Source organism: Rutilus rutilus, assembly GCF_951802725.1.
Source record: "Rutilus rutilus genome assembly, chromosome: 1".
NCBI lineage: Eukaryota > Metazoa > Chordata > Actinopteri > Cypriniformes > Leuciscidae > Rutilus > Rutilus rutilus.
Genome location: NC_140209.1, coordinates 65,163,980 through 65,189,264, shown reverse-complemented (window position 1 = coordinate 65,189,264; position 25,285 = coordinate 65,163,980). Strand labels below are relative to the sequence as shown.

The window sequence follows — 25,285 nt, the reverse complement described above, 5'->3', positions numbered from 1 at the left end:
TAACGTATAAAGCAACTGATGTGACTCCTCCATATCATGAAATTGTAACAGCTTTATGGTTTTGTAAATAGTTTTCAGATATACAGGCACTTAAAATAAAGTTCATGGTGTATGTACTGAATTCCTTCTCAGCTCTTTCCAGCTGTTGATTTAACTGGTTTATACGTTTGGTCTCAGAATAAAGCAGTAAAGTTACATAACATTATTACGATTTTACAGCTAAAAAACGTACGTTAAACTATTTACGAATATTTCATATCATAAAGATATCTGTATAATTTCCCTTTTACCATTTAATAGATTATAAATGTACGATCCCTTAACCCTAACTCCACACCTAAACATACCCATTTTATAGATAATATTAAAAGGATAAAACGTAATGGACAGATATGTGTAGGGAAATGGCAGCTTTATTAACAATGTAGCATTAAAAGATAGTTTGAGCCACTAATCCTACCCCACCCCTAAACCTAACCATTTCTTAAAACTACGTAACTACAATTATAAATTAAAACAACAGACATACAATCACAATCATTTATTTATTGAGAAAATGTCAAAACCGGTACCAAAAGTCGTTCACATGACGATGTGTCGCAGTCCTCTCTGGCAGTATATAATAGTTATGTATGAGGTAACGTTACAGAGCAGAATTTAAGTTATTAATCCATGAAAATGTTAATCCGGTTTCGGTTCGCTGTTCGCTCTGTGAAGGCGCGCGCGCTTCTCCATTTCAAATGTAGTACACAACAAACACGGCATCATGCAATCTGTGACGAAGCATGCGAGAGCCAATCAAGCGTGCCGCACAAGCCCTGAAAAGTGAAGCCAAAATGTCTCGATCGCCCCCCAGTGACTGGTCCTAGTATAGGTCATAAGCCCCGCCTCCCCGTGTTATTCAACGGGACGTAAGATCAACTAAACAATTAAATTATACTTCAAATATCTTTTTTCCAAAGGTGGTTTCTTTCATTTGCTGTCGTTTTTATCTCGCTGATGTAAGTTCAAGTGTCTGTTTCAAAAATAAGTTGGTTTTTAGTTAGTTACGTGATGCGGTGGTGTAAGCTCATGATTGACAGCTGTGATTGACAGGTTCTCGAGCGAAGTAGTCACTGAAGCACCAACGGACATTTTTTTCGGGATCTTCGGAGGACTGAGGAGATTGTATTTACTTTGTTTTAACAAGCCTCTTGTCTACTGCAATCAATTTTTTAAAAAGTGTGCAGAATCCACTCTCCCTGCGTGCGTTCTGCGAGAGTGAGGGCGGAGCGCTGATTTCGCGGCTTTACTTCCTGCTCACGACTGCGCAGGTCTGGTCCCGAAATCACAACTGCGCAGACCAGGGACGTCACTAGGATTGGAAGACAGGGGGGGCTTAGCCCCCAGGGTATTTGTAACTTGCGTTTGCAAAATCTTTGCACTCACATGCTAAGTTAAGCATTTCTTGTATTTTGCTTGTTCACTCTAGCTAGACTGCAGTTTTCCATAGCAAACCAAAATATCCCCTTTCCTTTACCTCAAGAAAACGTAGCTAAAGGTAAGCAGGTAATTAAAAACAACTTACAGTTTCACTCTGTATCACGACACTTAGCAGTACCAATCTTCCTTTCACCATACTGTGCGTTCACACCAAACGCGAATAGCGCGTCAAATTCGCGTCTAGTTGGACGCTTGAACATTTTGAATCCATTCGCGCGTCCAGAGCTAAACTGACGCACGTAAAAAGCAAAAGTTTGAAGCGAAATTGACGCGCCACGCTAAACGCCTCATTCGCGCCGCAGGACCTCCAGACGCGCGTAAACGCGTCTTTGTAAATCACTCGCGCCAGACGCTCTATTCACGTTTGGTCAGGTGTGAACGCATGTGTATCGGTGTGTGTAGGCGGGAGGGTGCATAACTTCAGACCAGAGCCATAGAGAGAATTCTTGATACATCGAATTGTTATTGCTGTTCTTATTATCATTTAGGGGGGCTTAGGAACATTTTGGGGTAGCTTCAGCCCCCCTAAAATAGGCCTAACGACGTCCCTGGCGCAGACTCAAGTTCCAATATGTCAGCGCCATATCGGGACTCTGGCGGCTTCAGTTCTCATCAATGGAAGAGAGCGAAGGGGCGTCGTCCATCTTTTTTTACAGTCTATGGAGCCAATAGAGAGCCTAAGTCCCGCCCCTCCGCTTCCGGCTCATGGGACCTTACTTCGGAAAAAATATGTATGGAAGTCAATGGCGAGAGATAACTTATCTTTTTATTCCGTCTGAACTGTGCCCTGAACTACACATATGATGTTTGTCAATTTAAAAGGTAATTATGAAAGTCAAGAAAGTCGCAGTTTGTCATAAAACAGAAGAGTAACGTTTAGTTTTATGTGAAAATCGCTCAATGAACTACATCTCTCGTCTCACACTATGTACGTCACAAGATCCGTTGCTCGTATGTGTGTATTCTGGCTCAAAACACTCAGGCATGACGGCGTAACGTTACGATTATAACGTAAGACTATAGAAAAAATGACAGACGTTAGCTTCAGTAAAGTTAGCTTCATTCATTGAGAGAAAAGGTATGACGTCACATGTGCGCCTTCTGGGTTTGTAGTCTTTCTAATTACGTATTTTCACAGTCTTATACCTCAGCAGTTTTACATCAAGCTGTGACTTTCTTGACTTTAAAATGTATCTTTTATATTGACAAACATCATATGTGTAAATCAGGGCACAATTCAAACGAGATCAAAATATTTGTTGTCTCTCGCCATTGACTAACATACAATATTTTTCCGAAATAAGGTCCCATGGTGGTCGACCGGAAGGGGAGGGACTTAGGCTCTCTATGAGCGTTTGATATCACTGCCGTAAAACATGTCGTAACGCTTTGGGCGCAATTTTTGAATTTTAATTCACCACGAGCGCGGGATGCCGGGATATGACGTTGACGGTCTCTGCCGAGAAATGGAGATGAAGATCACTGGATAAAGGGCTGCATTTGGATCTGTTTCTTGCAAACAACGTATGGATTCTAAAGATTTGGATCACATTAAGCTAATAAAATTGATTTCTTTTGTGAATTTATGTTGTGTTTTTGTGTATTATGAGTCAAAATATTAATGCCACGATTTTAATATGCATAAGTTAAATAGGAATACGGCCAAATTTGTACGTCGTTGTTTGTATAAGTTGTTTATAAGTAAATAAATTACGTTTTTGTGCTGTCCACTGTCAGTATTATACGTTTCTGTGTGTATAAAACATAAATAAATGTACGTATGGTAGAACTACACTTTACATAAAAATACACATGTATTCTCATGAGATCACGTTGCAAGTTAAGATCAAAGTCCATTTGTGTCCACAGTACATTGTTTGCAAAGACTTGAACTTTCATTTTCATATTCATGTCATTTCACAGTTATGCCACATTGTTCATCAGTGTTTCAAAGCACCAAGTCACCACTTTAGTTGAGGGGCCACACACATGAGGAAGTCATAGATAAATAATGCTTAGTTAATGATGACTACTGTATTTGAATGCCAACAGAATTCGTATGTTATGTGCTGTGATAGGCCAATTTGGGGGTCTGTCCATTTACCTGCAGGCTATGAAGAAGACATGAACATGCTGGATAACTCAGATCATAATGAAAACACATTGTTCATCAGTGACTGTGTTTACATGCAGCCAATAACCCGTTCAAAACCGGGATATTAGCAATAACCCGGTCGCGCACGGCCATGTAAACACCGGCAAAAACCCGGATATGCTCATATCCCGGTTTTTAAAAACCCGGATATTACCCCTGGGGTACCCCTTTTCTAACCCGAATATTTGGTCATGTAAACGCGTATCGGCATATCCCCATCAAAAGGAACATTGATTTGTGTTCTGCGCATGTTCTATTCGCAAGGAATCTTGGTCTTTTGAGTAGAGGAACTTCTTGTATGCGCCAGAAAAACCTGCGTGCAGGAAGTAAACAGAGGTTAACATGGCGAGACGCAGCACAGCACCACACTTTTGGAGCGAGGAGGAAACAGATTTCTTTCTTAGTGTGGTGAAAACCATGAATATCATGTCTTTTGTTGACGGCAGAAAGTACCGAGATAGTGATATTTACAAGAAGGTGACCGAAAAGTTACGCGAAGCAGGGTTTATACGGACGCCAGACCAAATTAAGTACCGCTGGAAGACGCTGAAAAAGGCGTACTACAAGGCGAAGAAACAAAACGGTACTAGCGGGTCCGACCCGTCTTCTTTCCCCCAGTTCGACATAATGGATGAGATTTTGGGGAATAGGCCCATCACTACTGCCGAAAACAGCGGGGTAGATGTCGGCTTTGAGGACGAACAGGAGCAGTTACCTGGCGACCAAGGTAGGTTAGCTCGCCTTATCTGAGCAAAATAGCTACGTAACTAAGGTCAATTGTTATAATAAATAGTAATACTACTCATTAGTACCACAACTGCTGTCTAACATGCACTGTCCCTGATAAATAAGTAAAATAAACGTCAAATTAATGTAAAGTAACGTCAGTGTAAGGCAGTGTCTTGCTATTTTGCGGTCTCCTCATGATGATGCGTAAAAAGACGTCTCTTGTTTTTTGTTAATTTTATGCACATAGTATTTATGCTATTTTGCAGAGAGTGATGCAACGTTTGACCTGACAGACGCAGTCACCCCTATGTCTACAGCAAGCAACGCAACAAGTGGAAGTGGCTCACTAGATCTTGAAGGAGAGGATGATGATAGTGTGGATGATAACACAGGTAAGTGGTTAGCTTAATAGGAGAAGTCCCTGAACAATAGCCTTCCCAACTATTCTAACATCAAGCTTTAATGTTTTGCTTATTTTTGGTGGTTTTTTTTTGGCCAGATGCAGAGAATGGAGCAAGTGTACCTCCAACACAACCATCGGATGCCACTGCAGCTACTCCTGGTAGGATTTCTAAATAGTGTTACAATACTATGCTCTAACCAGTTATGCCTTAGTAATACTCTTAATTATTTAGTCAATCCTCTTCCTTGTGTAATGTCTAAAAATATACAGTTTCTTTAATGGTCACTTTGATTATAGTGATTAAGAAGAGATATTATGTAGTATACCTGATGGTGCAAGCTAAGGGCTGTCTTGTCTGCTCTAGGTGGATCAAGTCGCAGGTCCAGGCCCAGGCCCCGTGGAACTGCTTCACTTACTCAACAACAACAGTTCATGGAGAGAATGCAGCACGCACAGAACCAATGGAGTGAGCAGCAAAGGCAGTTGAGCCATGCCAGGGATGAAGCACTCATGTCTCAACTGATCGCAGAAACAACCCGTTCAACGGGTATCTTAGTAACCCAACTCCTTTCAGGGTTAGCTGCCTTATTCCAGCGGCCAACTCCTCAACCTGTCTTTACCAATTCTCAGCCCCAGCCAATGTATCAGCCATACAACAACCATTTTGACAATTACAGGCAACCCCCTGCTCCTCCACATCATGTCCCCTACTCACAAACACCTCAGCCTGAACGTGATGATAACGATGGTGACCAAGGTTTTACAAGATTCTTCCAACTGTAGTGTCCCACCTTTTAATCTATACCACTTTGATTAATGTGACAGTTTTGTTCTGTTATTGCGAAGTATGTACTTGAAAGTATTTTTGTAAAACATTTACACCTTGCACCTTTTTTTAAACAATTTTTATTTATTACAAAACATTTTCAGAGGCACTTTGTGCCACACTTGCTCCATATGTTTAAAGCTACTACAAAGTTGACCCTTATTTGAACCTCAGTTTTACCACATTTGTAAAAACAAAACAAACAAAGCTGTTACTTTATGAATTATTTTGAATAAATGATATATAAAAGTTACTTGAAAACTTGCATGTGCTGAACTTCTAGTAGAAATTGTAAACACAACTTTTAGATACCTCTTCTCTGTCTTTCATAATTAGGGAGCAACAAACTCAAGCTGGTTTCACACTCCAGAGAGCAGATAAACATTTAAAGACCTTAGAAAAAAACAATGCGATGCAAGTAACAAATCATAACCTTAGATCCGCTTCCTTCCCATCACCCCCCATTCATCTTACTCTCTCGCGCTCTCCTATAAGCGCCTACGGAGTGGGACATGTGCAGCAAGGTAATCCGTTAGTGCCTGTCTGATGGCTGTGGCTGCACTGTTATTGGCCCTATTGGCCTGTGACACAGGCTGTGGAAACTGCCTTCCTGCAGATGTTGCCTCCTCTGCCCATCTGGGATTCACATGCTCCTTCTCCATCTCACAAAAATTGTGCAGAGCACAACATGTTGCTACCATGTATGGCGTAAATGTGAAATGGAAATCACTGCGCTTCAACAGAACACGGAAACGAGATTTCAGTCGACCAAATGCTATCTCAATACTTGTTCTAGCAGAACTCAAATACACATTGAAGGATTCCTCCTGTGGTGTCAGTCTTGGAGACTGCAGATAGCCCTTCATTAGCCAGGGCATCAGAGGGTAAGCAGGATCTCCCAGCAGGAAGAAATCCACATCCTGCCCCCCGATCTGCACTGCTCTCTAAAACGGGACATTGAGATATAAATATTAGTGTCCGAAATGATGTCATAACACATTTTAATTTTGTCGCAAGTATAAAATCTAAAACTCTGGTTTAATAACATTAATAGAAAATTAATAACATACCTCTTACATTTAACAACCAAACAAGATTTCAAATGCTTTTTTCATGCATTACCTACCTTTGGGAAGGAGTGGGCATTCTGGAACAGCTGGGACTGCCTGAGTGCATTAGCGTCATGCGCAGAACCAGGCATTTTGCAGCTCACACTCCAGAAGCTATGGAAAAATTATCACAGTGAATCAAAGTGTAATTGGGGCTGCTTGATTATGGCAAACATTATAATCCCAATTCTTTCAGGTCAATAATGACATCATAATTATTTGAACATGAAGTATGTGATTTTTTTTTAAACTTCTATTTTTCTTTTTAACAGTGGACCTCCTTGAACTGTAATTTCAAAAACTTCGTAAAATATTCAATAAACGCTAGGGAGGGGTTCTATTATAGCTTAGTGGAGTATGTCTGTCAACATTATATACAATTATTATCATCATAAACTTTAATATAAAAGCTGGGAATGGCAAAACACTTACCAGTATTTGTCATCACAGACTCCCTGGAGGATATAGGAGGGTCATCCCTTCCTATTTATGAAGTCCCTGTAGCCATCACTTGGAGGCAAACAAGGGATGTGACTCCCATCCACACAGCCTATGATAAAAAATAAAATAAAAATACGTTTACACACTGCAGTGAAGCCTACACACATAGTACAGTTCACATTTAGCCTACTCTCAGAAAACTGCACTGAAATTATCAAGACAAAAGAGCAGGAAATATTTTTACCTATGATTTGAGGAATGGAGTGGGCCCGTTCAAATCTTTCTGCGATGGCACATGCCTCCTCCAAAGTTGGTACTCTGATAAGTGTTTTGATGACAGAGTCGACCATTCCGTGGCAGAATAAATACACCATCTTCTTCACGGTGCTCTTGTGCACTCCGAATTGGTTTGCGATCACACGGTACTCTGCGCAGCTTGCTAGTTTGTATAGCACCATGGCAACACGCATCCCTATAGGCACTGGTGTGCGAATGGTTACTTCACAGGGCTCCATCACTCTCTCCATCATACGGCAAAGTTTAACAAAAGATTGACGTGACATACGAAAATTGTCACGCCAGTCCGTGTCGGTGAACTCCATCATTACAACCCGTTCCCACCAGTCCTGACTGCGCACCTTCATCCAAAGTGTCCGGGGGGCTCTGGTGGTAACGGGTACCGTGGATATGTGTGGCACAGCTCCAGCTACATTTCCCATTTCTTGCTCTCCTTCTATTAATGAAGACCATGAGGCACAGTAGTGCCAAGTGCTGCTGGTGGATCAGTACCAGCGCCAAAGCGCAAACAAAGGCGATCGCTATCTGCCCCGAACTACCGGTATTCATTATCCGCGTGCTGCTGTTGTTGTTGTTGTCTTTGGATACAGGAAGCAGAATCGGAAATGACGCATATTGCGTCTTAAGGTTGCCCGTACGTCCAGACGCTAACCGTGCGTCGCCGTTTACATCGGGATATTACCAATTGATTACAAATGCCATGTATACAGGAGTAACTCTCTCTGCTCACGCATGTAAACGGGTTATTCCGAATGTTTCAGAAACCCGAATAGTGACCTTAACCCGACCATAACCCGGATATTGGCTGCATGTAAACGTAGTCACTGTTTCAAAGCACCAAGTCACCACTTTAGTTGAGGGGCCACACACATGAGGAAGTCATAGATAAATAATGCTTAGTTAATGATGACTAGTATTTGAACGCCAACAGAATTCGTATGTTATGTGCTGTGATAGGCCAATTTTGGGGTCTGTCCATTTACCTGCAGGCTATGAAGAAGACATGAACATGCTGGATAACTCAGATCATAATTCAGAAAAAAGTTCTCTCATTAATTGATATACTGTTCTAGCCTGTATGCATGCATTAGATAATGTGGATTTTTGTACATTCCTTTAATAATTCGAAGAGTAGTCTTGCATGCATGAATTAATACTTTTTTATGCATGAATTCATGATGATTCATGTACCATAACCATAGCTTTATCCACAGTGGGTGGTAAAGACCAATTTTTTGTGTAAACAAAGAAAACATCATGATCATGCGTAATAAATGCGTCCTTCGGATGAGACGTTAAACCGAGGTCCTGACTCTCTGTGGTCATTAAAAATCCTGGCCAAATTTGCCCCTTGGCCTCTATCCATCATGGCCTCCTAATCATCCCCATATACTGATTGGCTTCATCACTGTCTCCTCTCCACCAGTAAGCTGGTGTGTGGTGGGCGTTCTGGCGCAATATGGCTGCCTTCACATCATCCAGGTGGATGCTGCACATCGGTGGTGGTTGAGGAGATCCCCCCCTTCTATGTAAAGCGCTTTGAGGTCTCAGATAAAGCGCTATATAAATGTAACGAATTAATTAATTAATTAAATCATAATTCATGATGATGTACTCATCTTAGTTAATGTTTTAATTAAGGTGTTGTTCATCCATGAAGTCATAAATGAAAAACGTTGAACTCGTGTTAGTTCCTGATGATTCATGAGATATTAATGCATGAATTAATGCATATTTCATGCATGAATTTATACATGAATTCATGATAATTCATGTACCCTTACCGTAAAGTGTTACCAAACTTTTTTACAAGAAAATAGACTTACCTATTTGTATGCACAAATAGGCCTAACCCCTAACCGTTCGGTTAGAGTAACTGCTTCATTCGACTGAATGGCCTGGAGAAGCGATCATGTGTCAGAAGTGAAAGTGAAAGAAGGAACTTCTGCAGTTTGGGGCGTTAAAAGTGCTGACGCACCGACTCTTTGTGTAAAGCTGAAGCGAGTAAACGTTCAAAAGCGGTGATCAGAAAGAGCTTTACCCAAAGCTGAGTGATAAGGCCTCATTATACTTCTGCGTCGGACCTACGCCGGAGCCTATACGCCGTAGGCAACGTGTTGGTTTTAATTTATACTTCTGTGTCGTTGTCCGCGTTGACGCGTACCTAGGGAGCGTGTGAAACCCCGAGGGAGGGGTTCTGGCACACCAATCACAGCGCTTGTGTCCGCGTAGAATTGACGCGTTGTTACATTTTTGGAGAGGTGCACGTCAGGGTACGCCGTAGGGTACGCGCGCTACACACAGCCTACGACGCAGCTACGGCGGCAGTTCGACACAGAAGCATAAAACAGGCTTTAGAGCTATACTTTACATATTATACAGTGTGCAGGTGAAAGATGCTGCACACATCGACAAAGACGCCGACCGGAGGATTGTCTTTTGAGAACACACGCAGGTGAGACATCTATAACAACATGATCAAGACGTAAACAATAAATAATATGATCAAGACATTACTACAATTTACATTGATTGCCAAGCGCTAATATGCTGACGAAGCCAAAACGATTGCAAAACATCAAAGTGTTTTGACACATGAATGAGTAGGGGAGCGCGGGGCACAACCTAACGCGGGGTTAGTTACGCTTGTTTTAAATACTTCCGCACATGCTTGGATGACGGAACTTTGTTTATTTACTAGTTGCCATATCAACAACACTATATAGAAAAAAAAAATCCGCCAAAATTATTTTCTTTTTGGAAGATATTCATAGACATTTATTAAACCATAGCAAAAGTAAATTTCTTACTTAAGTTAATTTTTCATCTCTATTTTTTGTGTTTATTTAAAATAAGACAAATCTGATATAATTTTAATCTCCAAGATGAGACAGTTGAGATAGTTCTTTAATGCTTTGCTAACTAGCAGAAGACACTAGCAGGGTTTAAATCCCAGTTGTGCAGGCGGGGCATGTTGTAACACTGCGTTACAATGTGCCCCTATTAGAAATATGCTATTATATTCTATACTTTTATTAATTTTATTGAGAAAACGTGAGAAAAGGGTGAATAAAGACTGAGAGTCAATGTCCAGAAATTACTAATTATTTATTTGTTTTGAACTATGTTGTATAGCTGTGTTTTCATGTGTTCGTGGTCAAAACTCAAAAATGAGTTTATATTTAATTATTACAAATTGCCATTATTTTATATGAAAAAGTTTTTTAATTGTATTTTATTTAGAAAATATTTTAGTTTGTTTTGTATATTTTTTATTAGATCAGATAACATTTTAAGCTGCCATATGTTATGTTACAATGTGCCCCTCACATGTTACAATGTACCCCACCTATGGGGCATGTTGTCACATTTCACTTCCATTTTTCGGGCTATATCAAGAAAAAAGTATATACTGTATTAATAAAACAAAAACACATAATTGTACTAGACATGTGGGAAATTAATGTGGGGAAAAAATAAATACTCTGAACCATAAGTAGATTTGCACAAACTGAGGAAGTCAAAAAGCGTTACTTTGTGCCCCGCTCTCCCCTAAACATGGCCTACTCCTAAAACAACATAATAGTAACAAAAAGTAGGCCTAAATTAATAATGCCATATCTTTTAATTGTATTGTATCTGTTTGTTTATTCATTTATAGAAATGCTGTTCTGGAAGCAAATTTATCAGAGAAGGGTTACAGTGCACCAAACGCCAGGAAGACTGGCACCACCATTGCTGGCCTGATATTCAAAGTCTGTTTTGACGCTGCAAAAGCATGATTTGTGTTGTTAATTACTGATTAAAAATTTATAATTTAAGTCTATGTTGTAATTCATTTCCATATCATTTAAGTCTATATTGTAATTCAAGTAATTGCAAATAAACTTAGCTATATTAAATTAATATGATGGTATGTAATATTTAGTTATAATAAACCAAACAATAAATGGATTCTATTTTAGGATGGAGTGATTTTAGGTGCAGACACCAGAGCCACGGATGATATGGTCGTAGCTGATAAAAACTGCATGAAAATCCACTACATAGCTCCCAAAATCTAGTGAGTGAATCTTTTGGTTGCTCATCATCATAGTTCAAGTCTCTATCTGAACTAAATTTTATAGTGCCTGTTTTTATTGTTTTCTTTTTCTTTCGTTCTTCTTACCACAATAGCTGTTGTGGTGCGGGTGTTGCTGCTGATGCTGAGGTCACTACTCAGATGATGTCTTCAAATGTAGAACTGCATTCGCTGAGCACAGGACGACCTCCTCTTGTGGCCATGGTGACCCGACAGCTCAAACAGATGCTGTTCAGGTGAAAGTGTCATAGTCGTTCAATTTGATTGAAGTGATTAAGGCAAAGTGATTGATACATCAAAATACATCATTCTTTCTTTATTTAAGATATTGCTCACTAGTTAACTGATAATATTAGTTTATCTTAAAGAGCTATTTAAATATATATTATCCAGGTCCAGGACTAGGGCTGACTGTTTCCCTTTTTTTTTTGTAGGTATCAGGGGCACATTGGTTCTTCTCTAATTGTGGGAGGTGTGGATATTAACGGCCCACAGCTCTATAGCGTCTACCCTCATGGTTCCTATGATAAGCTTCCTTTCCTTACCATGGGTACTTTATCCCCTTTATTTGAATGAACACAATCAAACATGTTTTTTCTGCACTTATTTAGCAAAACTATATATTACAGGGTCTGGAGCAGCTGCAGCCATTTCTGTATTTGAAGATCGTTACAAGCCAAATATGGAGGTCAGACAACTGTTAAGACATTCTTATTGATATTTTCCATCATGGTATTGTAAATGCTGTTATTGTAGTTACATTTGCATTTTAACTAGGGGTCTACGGACCCCTGAGGGCCCTTCAAAGGGGAAGTACAAACACTTGCTTGATGCTCGAGAACAGACCTCATTGGTCCCTGCAGAAGCTCAATGAATGAACCTCAATCATTCTCGTGTGTCAAGCAAGCATGTTTGATCTTACTTTTACCAAATTCAATCTGACATTTATTTTTATTCTTTGCTTCTTACCCTCAGTGTAATCTTTATTGTTGAATCCCACTTCCCAAACACACGTTCTGTATTTGTTCTTGTCAATTCCACACCTACATAAACGCTTGGGAAATGTAAAGCTAGAGGAAGGAAAGCAGCTGGTGAGAGATGCCATCACTGCAGGCATCTTCTGTGATCTTGGTTCTGGCAGCAATGTAGACCTATGTGTGATCACAGAGAAAGCTGTGGATTATCTGAGGGGATATGACCAGCCTGTTCAGAAAGGACTGAGGTAAGATGAATGTGGAAGTGTAATGTGGAAGAATGCAGTAACATTAATTCTTCATCATTTTAAAATGAGAATTTGTTTCAATGTATCCATTTTCCTGGGTTTTCCAGAAAGCAGGGTTACTCCGAACTCTTGGTTGATTACATTTCTTACTCAGTTATCGGTTCCAAAACACGGCCAGAAGTAAGTTCAGTCAACTCAAGAATATGTTCACTGTGAACACACTCATACAGGAAGGTACATCCTAGTATAGAGCTCTGCAGTGATTATTATTTTTGTTGGCCAACCCAGAAGTTAGCATCACCCTGGTTCCCTCAACAAAAACTCAATAGGATGTTTTCATTGGCTTTTTTGTATTATTGCAGAAAATAAGCTCTGTGAAAAAAACAAAAAAAAAGAAGATTCTTACACTTTTTGTTCATCATGATAATCTTCACAAATTAACAACTTTTAAATCTGAAGCCTATAAATACAATTATCAGAAGGCTATAAACAAACTACACCACATCGCAGGACCTCAGCTTCACCATCACTAGCTTCCAAAAAATTGACAACTTCCAACTAGCGAGTAGATGATTTTTCCAGTACAGTGTGATGACATTTAATGTCCCTGACAACCTTTGTAGTCCCATTCACAAAGCCACTTGTTAGCAACGCCTTTTTCAAGACAAGTAAAAACTTAAAAAAAAAAAAAAATGCAATGATAACCCTAATCCCTAACCCTAGCCACAGACCTTATTTCTGGCAAAAAAAAATTTTTTTAAATCTATTGACTTCAGGCCGGTGGAAGCAGAAGTGCTAACTCATTTCTGGGTTTTGGCCTACAAAATGTCTTCCCTGCAGCACTCTATTCACTTACTTGTGAACTATTCTATGTCATTTTTTAGTAAACATAGGGCCAGATTTTTGGGGTTAAAAAAAACACTGTCAGGATTTACTAAAGACAATAAATTTGTAGACATTTTTAATGAAACCGAATGTTAAGGTTTCATTATAATACTATATATTGCTATATATTTACTTGTATATATATTTACCACGTAAACTTATGCACGACCTGCTTTCTGGAATATACCCCTAATCAACTCTCATCCTGATCAATCCTCTTTTAATAACCTTCTGAGTTTACAACTGCACATATTTATTCATAAAATCTCTTAACATTCAAAAACATGTTCTCTCTTTCTTCTAAATCACCAGGGAGGGTACGTACAGATACAAGCCAGGCACGACTGCTGTGCTCACACAAACAGTTATTCCATTACCACTGGATGTTGTGGATGAATCTGTTCAAGTGATGGACACTGAATGAGAATATATGCGCAATTCTTTACACTCTTTCCTTCACTCTTTAGGAAATAAGGTATATGTGAATAGGTTTCCTTTCTGGATAAAAATGGAAAACTATATTTTTCATAATTTTAGAAGTAGCCATACGCTTTAGGACTTTCCATGTATTCAGTAATTTGCATTTGAGCTACTCAAGACTGTTTTGCAAAATGCATAATATTAAAAAGTGTGTTTCCTTACCTTTCCTTAACTCATCAGACATAAATAGTCCATTCAATAAAATTTAAGATTAAAAAATGAAAGATTGTCATTTTTGTTGTATTTTTTTTTTTTTAACGATCAAGCTAAATATTCATTTGTTGGATACAAAGGCAATATTAACCATAAATATTTGTATCGTCTTATAAGAGCTTTACAACCAGATATTTCAGCATGACGCTAAACGCTAACCACCATCATGGTGACTTAAAATACAACTATTGATTTCATTCAAACAGAAATTAAATAAAGTCAGTCTGGTTAGTAATAAGTGAAGCTGGTAATAATGTTGTTTAATCCTCCTCTGCTGAGATCTTCACAGATTTAATGTCTTCTTTTCTCTTCAGTTGATTTCATCTAAGGCTGTGGCTGAAGTCAGTTGTAGTTCTTGTGTTTCTCTTTCCTTCATTGAGTCTGCTTGTTAACAGCAGGTGTTCATCATTAATGATCAATCATCACTTAATTATCTCATTAACTTCAACACCGCTTTAACTCTGTAGTGTGCACACATATGAACACTGAGCAGTGTTAATTTAACATTGGCGTTTTTCTGTGTACTATTACATAAATCTTACCCGTTTCATTTACATATGACTGACAAATATAAATCACATTCAGTTTATTAATACAATTACATAAATCTTATCTGTTTCATTTATATATGACTTAAAAATATGAATCACATTCAGATTATTGATTGGTTTATGTTAAAACTATGTAATCCAAATGCATGGAAATTTTGTATGCAATTCAAATACATAAATCTTATGTTTAGACACAATTTTTTTTTGAGTGCATTTACACTGAGAGAGTTAAGAAATGCATTGGATAAGTGTTAGAATTCAGCTCCTGGTAAAGATGAAATTTGTTATAGTATGTTAAGACATTTAAATAAGGGAATTCAGAAGGTTTTAAACGTATTTAATTAAGTCTGGGAGGAAGGAAAGATTCCTGCAGGATAGAAGGAGGCAGTTATTTCTCCTATAATAAAACCGGGAAAAGATGATAATTCAGCGAATGCATATGCACATTAAAATGCATATGCTAGGAATTGTGGGAAATATGTTTAACTGGGTAATTGACTTTTTAAATAATAGAAGTATTCATTCATATAGAGACATCTAGAAGGTGTTTGGTAGAAAATGGGACACCACAAGGTGTTATTAGTCCATTGCTGTTCAACATAATGATTAATGATGTTTTTATAATGTTCAGTCAGGAATTGGAAAGTCACTATTTGCAGATGATGGTAGTCTGGAAAAGGGGAAAAAATGTGAAGTATACTCTGAAGAAGGTACAGGAAGCTCTAACCCTAGTGGAGGATTGGGGAAGGAAATGGGGTTTTAGATTCTCTATTGAGAAGACTAAGTTTATGTTTTTTACTAGGAATAAAATAGATGAAAGTATAAAACTGGAGCTGTATGGTAGTAATTTGGAAAGGGTTAAAAGTTTAAAATTTCTTGGTTTGTTTTTTGACACAAGACTTACATGGAGGGATCATGTATGTAACGTAGTAGATGTAAAAGGGTAATGAATTTAATGAGAGGTCTTGCCGGAACAGAATGGGGAGCAGATATAGCTTGTTTGAAGCAAATTTATATAGGCTATATTTAATTAGAGGAAGAATTGAATATGGGTGTTTGGTTTATGGAACTGCAGCCAAGTCAGTTTTAGATTAGATATAATCCAAGCTAAGGCACTGAGAACAGGAGCTATGCGATCTTCGCCAGTGTCCCAGCAAACACAGAACGTTCCCCTAACGTTCCCATATGGTTCCCATTTGGTTATTTTTTTGGGAACCAAATAAGAACGTTCTAGGAACGTTCTCTGTAGGTTATTTTTAGGTTTAATTTTTATAACCTAAAGAGAACGTTCTGGGAACGTTCCCTGCAGGTTGTTATTTAATAACCTAAAGAGAACCTTCACAGAACGTTCCCTGCAGGTTATTTTTAGGTTTTATTTTTATAATTTAAAGAGAACCTTCCCAGAACGTTCCCTATAGGTTATTTTTAGGTTTCATTTTTATAACCTAAAGAGAATGTTCTGGGAAGGTTCCCTGCAGGTTGTTATTTAATAACCTAAAGAGAACCTTCCCAGAACGTTTCCTTGCAGGTTATTTTTAGGTTTTATTTTTATAACCTAAAGAGAACGTTCTGGGAACGTTCTCTGCAGGTTATTATTTTAATATCACTTACTATTAACAGGCAGATTACCAACTGACATAGTCGTCAGTACGGTCCCCTAAGGTTATAAGATATTTTGATATTGATATTTTAAATTATGTTATATATTTTAATTCTATATATGTTTATTTAAATGCTGCGTGACTTTGAAGTGTTTTAATGCGCATGCGCGTGATCAATCACTGGAGCACGTGCGCTGCGCGAGAGCAGATGGAAACGTGACGTCATCGACAACTGACAAACAACAAAACTCCCGTCTCTCGCTGTTGGTTTCACTGCTTTCAGGTAAGTTTAGTCAACAAAATCTCACAAATAATACACACAAACGTCCCTGACACATTTCTTACGTGTAATTGACACGCTTCTGTTGAATATTTACTTTAAAGTAGTGATGGGCAGATCGAGGCTTCGTGAACCAATGAAACTTTTGAACCAAATGTGCCATATTGTGTCGAGGCTTCGAATCAATCCGACACCCGTCTCAACGGTGACACCTAGTGGTCACTTGTAGGTGTTGATCTGAAACAACCTTGACAGCCATTAATTTTTTTTTTTCTTCTAATATGTGAAGCTTGTAACCTATAGGCTCCTCACTGTGCATAATGTTATTTTGGTCCTGCAAAATGAATATTAATAAAAGAAATCAAGCCACAATGTCTCACTTTTTTAGAAATTTTTATTCAAAAATATTAATTTCTCTGCCTTGGAAGGACTTAGCCTACTTCTTTTTTTACAGATAATTTCTCCAGCCTTTGAAAAAATCCTCTCACAAGGGACACTTGTTGCTGGCATGCAAAGATATTTTTTAGCTAGGACATACAAATGAGGAAAGATTACTGCTTCCAGTAAGTTAGTAAGTTAGTAAGTTAGTAAGTTACTAAGATTCCAGTAAGTTAGTGGATCATGAGTTCTGGGCAAAAAAACAACAACAACAAAAAACAACAAAAAAAAACAAAGTAAGGTTATGAACGTTTATGCTCAGAGTGCAGATAAAAATGGAATGGAATGTATACCTACAACAAATAGGAAAAGCAAAATGATGTCGTCACTGGCAGTATAGGCTATTGGGTACTCATACGTAGACCTATAAAATGTATATTCACACAATATTATATTATATTCACATTGAAGCTATTTTTAACATGATTGGCAGTTGTGATTGGGACATTAGGTTGTAGGGCACAGGGCTATGGACTTTCTAAACCATGTCCCAAAAGTTTGTAATCTATATGCTCTGTCTGTCTCTAGCCTATCAGTCAATGTGTTGTGTAAATTTAAATATAAGCCTTAATAGCTTATAACTAATCAAATCGCACTATGTCACTATATTAACAAAAATCCGCTATCTCAAAATCAAACTCCTCTCACAAAAACCCACGAGGTCAATATGCGTTGACTTCACTACAGATGTGCGATTGTGTGGTCTGTTCCCGACCGTGTCAATCAAACGCTGATTCGGCGGACCACACCTGATGAAACACTTAGTGAAACACTTCGAGGCTTCGTTTGGGGTCCTGTGTGTTCAGTTTCCATTTTGTACATGTTGAGTTTCTTTATGAAAGAGATTTAATGCTGATCTCTGATAATCTGCTGTGTTTTCTGTTTATGAAATGATAAATCACCAGAACAATGTTCTGTGTAATATTTGTAAATGAGGTGACTTTGAAATAAAGGCTGACTTGATTGTTACTCTTTGTAAGTCTGTTCCCTTTCGTCAGCAGGGAACTCCGACGCCTCGTCGGGGGAGTTCCCCTGACGAATTGGGATCACGCTAGGGAGACCAATTGCCTTCGAGTGAATTAAAACGAGCCAATGAACATTGGCATGCAACATTTGCATTCCGCAGCCCGCCTACCAGCGCGGGTATAAAGCCCGGAAGCAAACATTGCATCATCGCTTTTTGCTTCGGAGCCGACCGGTTGTGTCCTCTTTGAGTGAATGAGCTTAAGACTGTATCTTTCTTACGCTCTACGAGTCTGCTGTTTCAGGAGGGGATCTTTCTGTGTTGGTGAGACGGCGCTTCAGCGACCACGCGATTCCTGTCTGCCGGCTGCGTCTACACTGTTAATTCAAAAGCTGTTTTCACAGCTGGTAAACGGTTGAGTGCGCACAGCGGGCTTGCAGTTTCTCCGCTGTGTCGCCGCGTTGGATCCCTGTGTGCGTCAGCACAATAAAGAGAGTACTTTCTTCCTGAAAGAGCAACACGAGTGAAGATCGCGTCCTTTTCAGGATGACGTTTCACTCGTGTGTTTCTGGATGCGATCGTTTCCTGTCCTCATTGACGGCCACGACCGCTGTTTCACATGCCTAATCGGTGTGTTGAAGCTGCGTTCGTGGGTGGTTCATGCTCTCTCATGAGTGCATGGCTACGTCGGCACGTTGTTCGTCTCCCCTTTTTAAAGGATCGAGCCGTTCAGCATGCCGTGTGCCGTCGAGCGCCGGCTGACAGCGCGGGTTGTCACGGCAACTCAGCGCGCGTCATTCGGCGCTCTAGATGCGCGGCCGAGACTCGTGTGCCTCTACGAGGTTGAGTCCCATTTGCTTGTTCCCCAATTTAGTTCCTTTTCTAAAAAGAGGACTACTTTGGTTAATGAGCATTTGGTGGTCTGAGGATTACAGTGCGGAATGTCTCGCCAGGTGAAAGACCCTCACGAGCTTCCTACTCCTCTAGCGCATCGCAAACATGCTCAGACTGTGTTCGTGGGTGGTTTATGCTTTCTTATGAGAGCATGACCACGTCGGCACGTTGTTCGCCTTGCCTGCAGGCTTGAGTGCTCAGCGTGCCGTGTGTCATCAAGGCGATGGCCACGTTCACTGTCTTGCATGCCTGGTTGACGGCCATGATCACTGTTTCACATGCCTAATCAGTGTGTTGAGACTGTGTTCGTGGGTGGTTCATGTTCTCTCATGAGTGCATAACCACGTCGGCACGTTGTTCGTCTCCCCTTTCTCGTAAAGGCTTGAGCCGCTCAGCATGCCGTGTGCCGTCAAGGCTTTCGGATGGGATTCTGGTCTTTCTCATGAGGGACCAAGCATTTCATTCGGGGCCCCAGGGGAGGGCAGATGTCGATTGCTACATCGGAGAGAGGGCTGTTATACTCTGAAAATGATGCTGAGTTCCTACTATAATGGTGTGTTCTCATGCTGAAGATTCAGACTTGACAGCCACACTTTCCTGGGCTATTCTAAAGTGCCTGGATGTGTGTGAAATTTTTTTGCAGTATGGAAGCTTTTTGGTGCCAATATGGCAAGCCAAACATGCCTAAATCTGCAGAAGTTTTTCCTCTCTCACTACCCCTGCACTTTCACTGCACGTGGGTAGTTCTGACTCGGGGTGGAGCTGCGCTTAGTGACTGACCGTGATTAGTCACAACGCTGGCCCTCGGTCAGACGATGTCCACATTAGTGGTCCAGGAGCGCCTCAAAACCAGCCCGCTCAGAGTTTGTTTCCCCCTAGCAAATAGGTAGGGAAATGACTCTGAGAGAAGCGACCAGAGTATGTGACGTTCTGCTCTTCGGGAGTGCGTGTCATCACCACTCCTTCCCCCGGGGGAAGCAGTCCACTTCCTCTAAGTCGCTCACGGGCCCCAGCGCTCAGATGGCAGTGAGGGCTTCGGCCTCGTCAATCTCGTCTCTCGCTGGATGAGGCGGAAACCAGGACTCGATGCCCCCGGGCCTCGCTCCTCGTTTCCCCTCACGGTCGAGACTGGCAGTTAAATAAGACCAGTCTCCTCCATCCGAGAGGGTCAGAATGGCAGTGCACGCCGCCCCCGAGCTGCGCCGCTCTCGTTCCCCTCTCCCCAGCTCTCAGATAGCAGTGGCGCCACCCCGGTCACGTCACTCCTATCTGCTGCTGGGCGGGAAGGTACGGAGACCAGCAGCCGCCCTTGGGCCTCGCTCCTCGTCTCCTCCCCTTCTCTCGCCAGGCGACAGCCCGCAGCAGAACACTCTAGGGTCTTCTCTGCCGTCTGTCCCCCGGTGGAGGCAGGTAGGTGTTGTCCAAATACACACCCAGACCCCGCTCTCGGCCGCTACAATGCCACCGGAGCCGTGTCCCTGCCTTCCGCCTCGCTGCCCCTCCGCGGGTACGCCGGCGGTGCGGGTGGGCTCGTTGCGGCAGTTTCTCGGAGCCTGGCTAGCGCTCCCGAGGCCGTCGCACTGGCTCATCCACACCATCCGGCTCGGCTATGCAACTCAGTTTGCACACCGGCCTCCCAAGTTCAAGGGCATCCACTTTACCCGTGTGTCTCAAGTCCTTTCGAGGCAGGACAGCGGTCCCACTGAAACAGTTTCAGAGGCTCCTGGGGCATATGGCAGCCGCAGCCGCAGTAACGCCGCTCGGCTTGTTGCATATGAGACCGCTCCAGCACTGGCTTCACGATCGAGTCCCGAGGTGGGCGTGGCAGAGCGGCACGTTCCGGGTCAAAGTCACCCCGCACTGTCGCCAAACCTTCACCCCTTGGTCGGATCCTGGGTTTCTACGGGCCGGAGTGCCCCTAGTCCAGGTTTCCAGGCATGCTGTGGTGTTCACAGATGCTTCTGCCAAGGGTTGGGGGGCCACGTACAAAGGGCATGCAGTCTCGGGTCTGTGGACGGGGCCCCAGCTGCATTGGCACATCAACTGCCTAGAGTTGCAAGCAGTACGCTTGGCCTTGTGTCGCCTCAAGGGGTTTCTCAGACACAAGCACGTACTGGACAGCACTGCGACCGTTGCGTACATCAACCGACAAGGTGGTCTGCGCTCCCGTCGTATGTCGCGACTCGCCTCCCACCTCCTCCTATGGAGTCAGAAGCATCTGAGGTCGCTTCGCGCCGTTCATGTCCCAGGGGAGTTCAATTGTGTGGCCGACGAGCTTTCACATCAGCCTCCCCTTCCGGGAGAATGGCGACTCCATCCCCAGGTGATCCAGCTGATTTGGCGAATCTTCGGAGCCGCACAGGTAGACCTGTTTGCCTCTCCGGACACGACCCATTGCCAGTGGTATTACTCCCTGACCGAAGGAACTCTCGGCACGGATGCCCTGGCACACAGCTGGCCCCGGGACCTACGCAAATATGCGTTTCCCCCAGTGAGCCTTCTTGCACAGGCTCTGTGCAAGGTCAGGGAGGACGAGGAGCAGGTCCTTTTGGTGGCCCCGTATTGGCCAACCCGGACTTGGTTCCCAGAACTCATGCTCCTCACGACAGCCCCTCCTTGGCCGATTCCTCTGAGGAAGGACCTTCTTTCTCAGAGACGGGGCACTCCATGGCACCCGCGTCCAGACCTCTGGAAACTCCATGTCTGGTCCCTGGACGGGACGCGGAGGTTCTAGATGGCCTGCCACAGGCAGTGGTAGATACCATCTCTTCAGCTAGAGCCCCCTCTACGAGGCGCCTCTATGCTCTGAAGTGGAACCTGTTTGTCGGCTGGTGTTCTTCCCATGGGAGAACCCACGAACTTGCCCGATCAGAGTCGTGCTCTCCTTCCTACAACAGGGGTTGGAGCGAAGGCTGTCTCCCTCCACCCTTAAAGTGTATGTTGCCGCAATAGCCGCACATCACGATGTAGTTGAAGGTAAGTCCGTGGGGAAGCACGACCTGGTCATCAGATTCCTCAAGGGTGCTAGGAGGCTAAATCCACCTCGCAACTTGCACCCTGTACCCTCTTGGGACTTAACTCTGGTGCTTAAAGCACTTCAAAGTCCTCCTTTTGAGCCTTTGCTGTCAGTCGAGCTTAATATCCTGTCCATTAAGACAGCGCTCCTGTTAGCATTGGCCTCCTTCAAGAGGGTGGGGGATCTGCAGGCATTTTCGGTCGACGAATCGTGCCTAGAGTTCGGGCCTGGCCTTTCTCAGGTTATATTGAGACCCAGGCTCGGATATGTGCCCAAGGTTCCTACCACTCCCTTCGTGGACCAGGTAGTGAACCTGCAAGCGCTGCCCCAGGAGGAGGCAGACCCAGCCCTAGCTTTTCTCTGTCCCGTCCGGGCCCTCCGGGTTTATATAGACAGAACGCAAAGTTTTAGGACCTCAGATCAGCTCTTTGTTTGTTACGGAGGCCAGCAGAAGGGGAAGGCTGTCTCCAAGCAGAGGTTAGCCCACTGGTTAGTGGATGCTATCACCAGGGCTTATGAGTCCCAGGGTGAGCCCTGCCCTCCCAGGTTGCGGGCTCATTCCACTAGGAGTGTTGCCGCTTCTTGGGCTCTGGCACAAGGCGCCTCGCTAACAGACATTTGTAGAGCTGCGGGCTGGGCGACACCGAACATGTTCGCTAGATTTTATAGCCTACGTGTGGAACCTGTTTCCTCCCGAGTACTCGCTACGGCCAGTAATTAGAGGGAATAGGTGTGTCGGCTTGCGACGCCATTCCGTGAGCGGATACGTGCGTCTTTTGCTCCGTTGGTTACCCAACAAACGGCTAACCTCGTGAGTTCCTCCATCACCCCTCCGGTGCCAGGCGTTGCGGACCGCCCGGCACCAGGTCTGCTACCTTCAGTAAGGAGTTGCTAGTAGACTGGGTGCTTTTCCAGTGGTCCCTGCGGTGACCCATGATTGCCACGTGCAGTTCAGCCATGTCTTCCCCTTGACAGACTCATTCTGTCGTCCCTGTTGAGTACGCTCCACACTCCTCCGGACTGGGACTACCTTCAAGGACTGCCATATGTTTCACTACCCTACGTGGTTAGTACATGTGTGTATTTGAGGGCCTTCCTCTAGGCTGCCTCAGCTTCCGCAGCGTTCCCCCCCATTATTATTTTCCTTGGGGACGGGCACGCTTTCCCAGTGTTATGAGGCGTCGGAGTTCCCTGCTGACGAAAGGGAACGTCTCGGTTACGTATGGTAACCCTCGTTCCCTGAGTCCAGGGAACGGAGACGCCTCGTCCCGTCGCCATGTTGCTGTACCTTCGCGGAGGGCTGGACACTGTTCGGCTCCTCAGCGAAAAGCGATGATGCAATGTTTGCTTCCGGGCTTTATACCCGCGCTGGTAGGCGGGCTGCGGAATGCAAATGTTGCATGCCAATGTTCATTGGCTCGTTTTAATTCACTCGAAGGCAATTGGTCTCCCTAGCGTGATCCCAATTCGTCAGGGGAACTCCCCCGAGGCGTCTCCGTTCCCTGGACTCAGGGAACGAGGGTTACCATACGTAACCGAGACGTTTATTGGACTGTAATCTGTTTTGTCAGCATTGTGTTTTTGATCATTAGATGTTAATGGATGATTTAAACTGATTCACTCTTTTCATTTCAGTGAAATAAATGTCAGAATGTGCTTCAAGTGTATTACTTTTGCACAAGACAAAATGTTAATAAATATCTGCATTATTTTCATATTTTGCACTATTAAAGTTATAAATACTAGTTTGATTCCTCTCTTTCTCACATATATTTACAATTTTACTTGTAAACAACATTAATTCACATTGTAGATAAAAAATAATAATAACAATGTTCCATTAAAAAAACCCTCCTGACCAGTTTAACCTTTCATCAGCTTCGGCCTTTCAAATGTCAAAACTTTACAGCAATCATTTTCTGTTCAACTATTATTTTTGTAATTTACAAGAACAAATCAAACAAAACTAATATTAACATTCAGAAATCAAAGAGCCATAAGAATATTGAGTTCTTCACAGACAACTAGTCAAAGCAGTGATTGTCCTCTTTCTCATTAGATTTTCCTTCTGCTAAACTAGATCTGTGTGTGACTCCAGTAGAGAGACAAACATCAGCCGAGTGTTTCATTCATTTCAGCTTTATTCACACCTGAGGTCTGACGACACCAGATATGAGGCCGAGAGCAAACATCTGCTTCATTTCTCCACACAAATCACTCTCATCTTCACTGTTATTGCACAGGGGAAAACAGCGCATTATTAACAACACACACTGATCTAGTAATGGGGCATGTTGACACACTAATCTGGGGAAATGAGAAACTCTTTGCACTGAAAACAACAACCATTCATTTGATGAGATTCCAGTAGTATTTTTTTACAGGTTTTTTGGTTACACTTTATTGTTACACGTTACATGTATTTACTGTAATAATAACTATAAACTCGAATGTACATTTCCTGAAGAAAATGTGAGTGGTGCTTGCAGTGGCAAAACTCGGCCCTGGACACATGCTAACACAATTAACAATGTTGTGATACCATGATATACCACATTCTAGTATGATTTACCATGTTTATAACATGATTTACAACGAATGATCACATTATAGCATGATTTACCATGTTTCTAACATTATTTACCAGAATTTATTACAATCTAGCATGATTTACTATGATTAGCATGTTGCTAGAATCATGTTAGCATGATTAACATAATGCTAGCAAGCTTAGCATGTTGCCAACATGTTTTTAGCAAAAGATGTTAACATGATGCCAGCATGATTAGCATGTTACTAGCATGATGTTAGCATGATTAGCATGTTGCTTGCATGTTATTAGCAAGATGATAGCATTATTAGCAATTTTCCAGGATGTTTTAACAAGATGCTAGCATAATTAACATGTTGATAGCATGATGCTAGAACAGTTGTTTTTTTATCATGTTTACCCTAAGCTAATTGCAGTTAGCATGTAGCTATTCACAGCTAGCATGTGTAGCATGTTGGAAGTCCTGTTTGCTAGCATGAGTCAAAAGAGCCAACCACCATCTCTATACGATGTTCTGATGCAGAGATATAGGTCTTGCAAAACGGTTGCTAGGGTACTCTGTTTGGTTGCTAGGGAGTGGCTTGGCAGCTGCCAATGATGAAACTCCAAAGGCAGCTTGTCAGTGTGAATGATATAAATCAACTCCCACGCCTCTGTGACATTCAGA

At 42.1% G+C, this 25,285-nt stretch overlaps 2 protein-coding genes and 1 long non-coding RNA gene across 3 annotated transcripts; 2 read left to right on the top strand and 1 right to left on the bottom strand.

Moving 5' to 3' along the window:
- The first annotated feature begins 3,984 nt into the window (after nt 1-3,984).
- LOC311295984 (uncharacterized protein) lies at nt 3,985-6,344 on the top strand. Its single transcript, XM_084417584.1, has 4 exons — nt 3,985-4,364; nt 4,633-4,758; nt 4,866-4,928; nt 5,134-6,344. Exons 1-4 carry the CDS (start codon nt 4,055-4,057, stop codon nt 5,550-5,552), a joined length of 918 nt encoding a protein of 305 aa, XP_084273710.1. The 5' UTR covers nt 3,985-4,054; the 3' UTR covers nt 5,553-6,344.
- Nucleotides 6,345-6,354: 10 nt separating this feature from the next.
- Nucleotides 6,355-7,689, bottom strand: LOC311296795. Its single transcript, XR_014628708.1, has 3 exons — nt 7,137-7,689; nt 6,722-6,818; nt 6,355-6,539 (listed from the first exon to the last, which is right to left on the bottom strand). It is a non-coding gene; the product is annotated as an uncharacterized lncRNA (long non-coding RNA).
- Nucleotides 7,690-9,743: 2,054 nt separating this feature from the next.
- Nucleotides 9,744-14,418, top strand: LOC311296101 (proteasome subunit beta type-7-like). Its single transcript, XM_084417745.1, has 8 exons — nt 9,744-9,897; nt 11,104-11,197; nt 11,408-11,505; nt 11,619-11,759; nt 11,958-12,073; nt 12,153-12,211; nt 12,594-12,745; nt 13,943-14,418. Exons 1-8 carry the CDS (start codon nt 9,839-9,841, stop codon nt 14,052-14,054), a joined length of 831 nt encoding a protein of 276 aa, XP_084273871.1. The 5' UTR covers nt 9,744-9,838; the 3' UTR covers nt 14,055-14,418.
- Nucleotides 14,419-25,285: the final 10,867 nt, after the last annotated feature.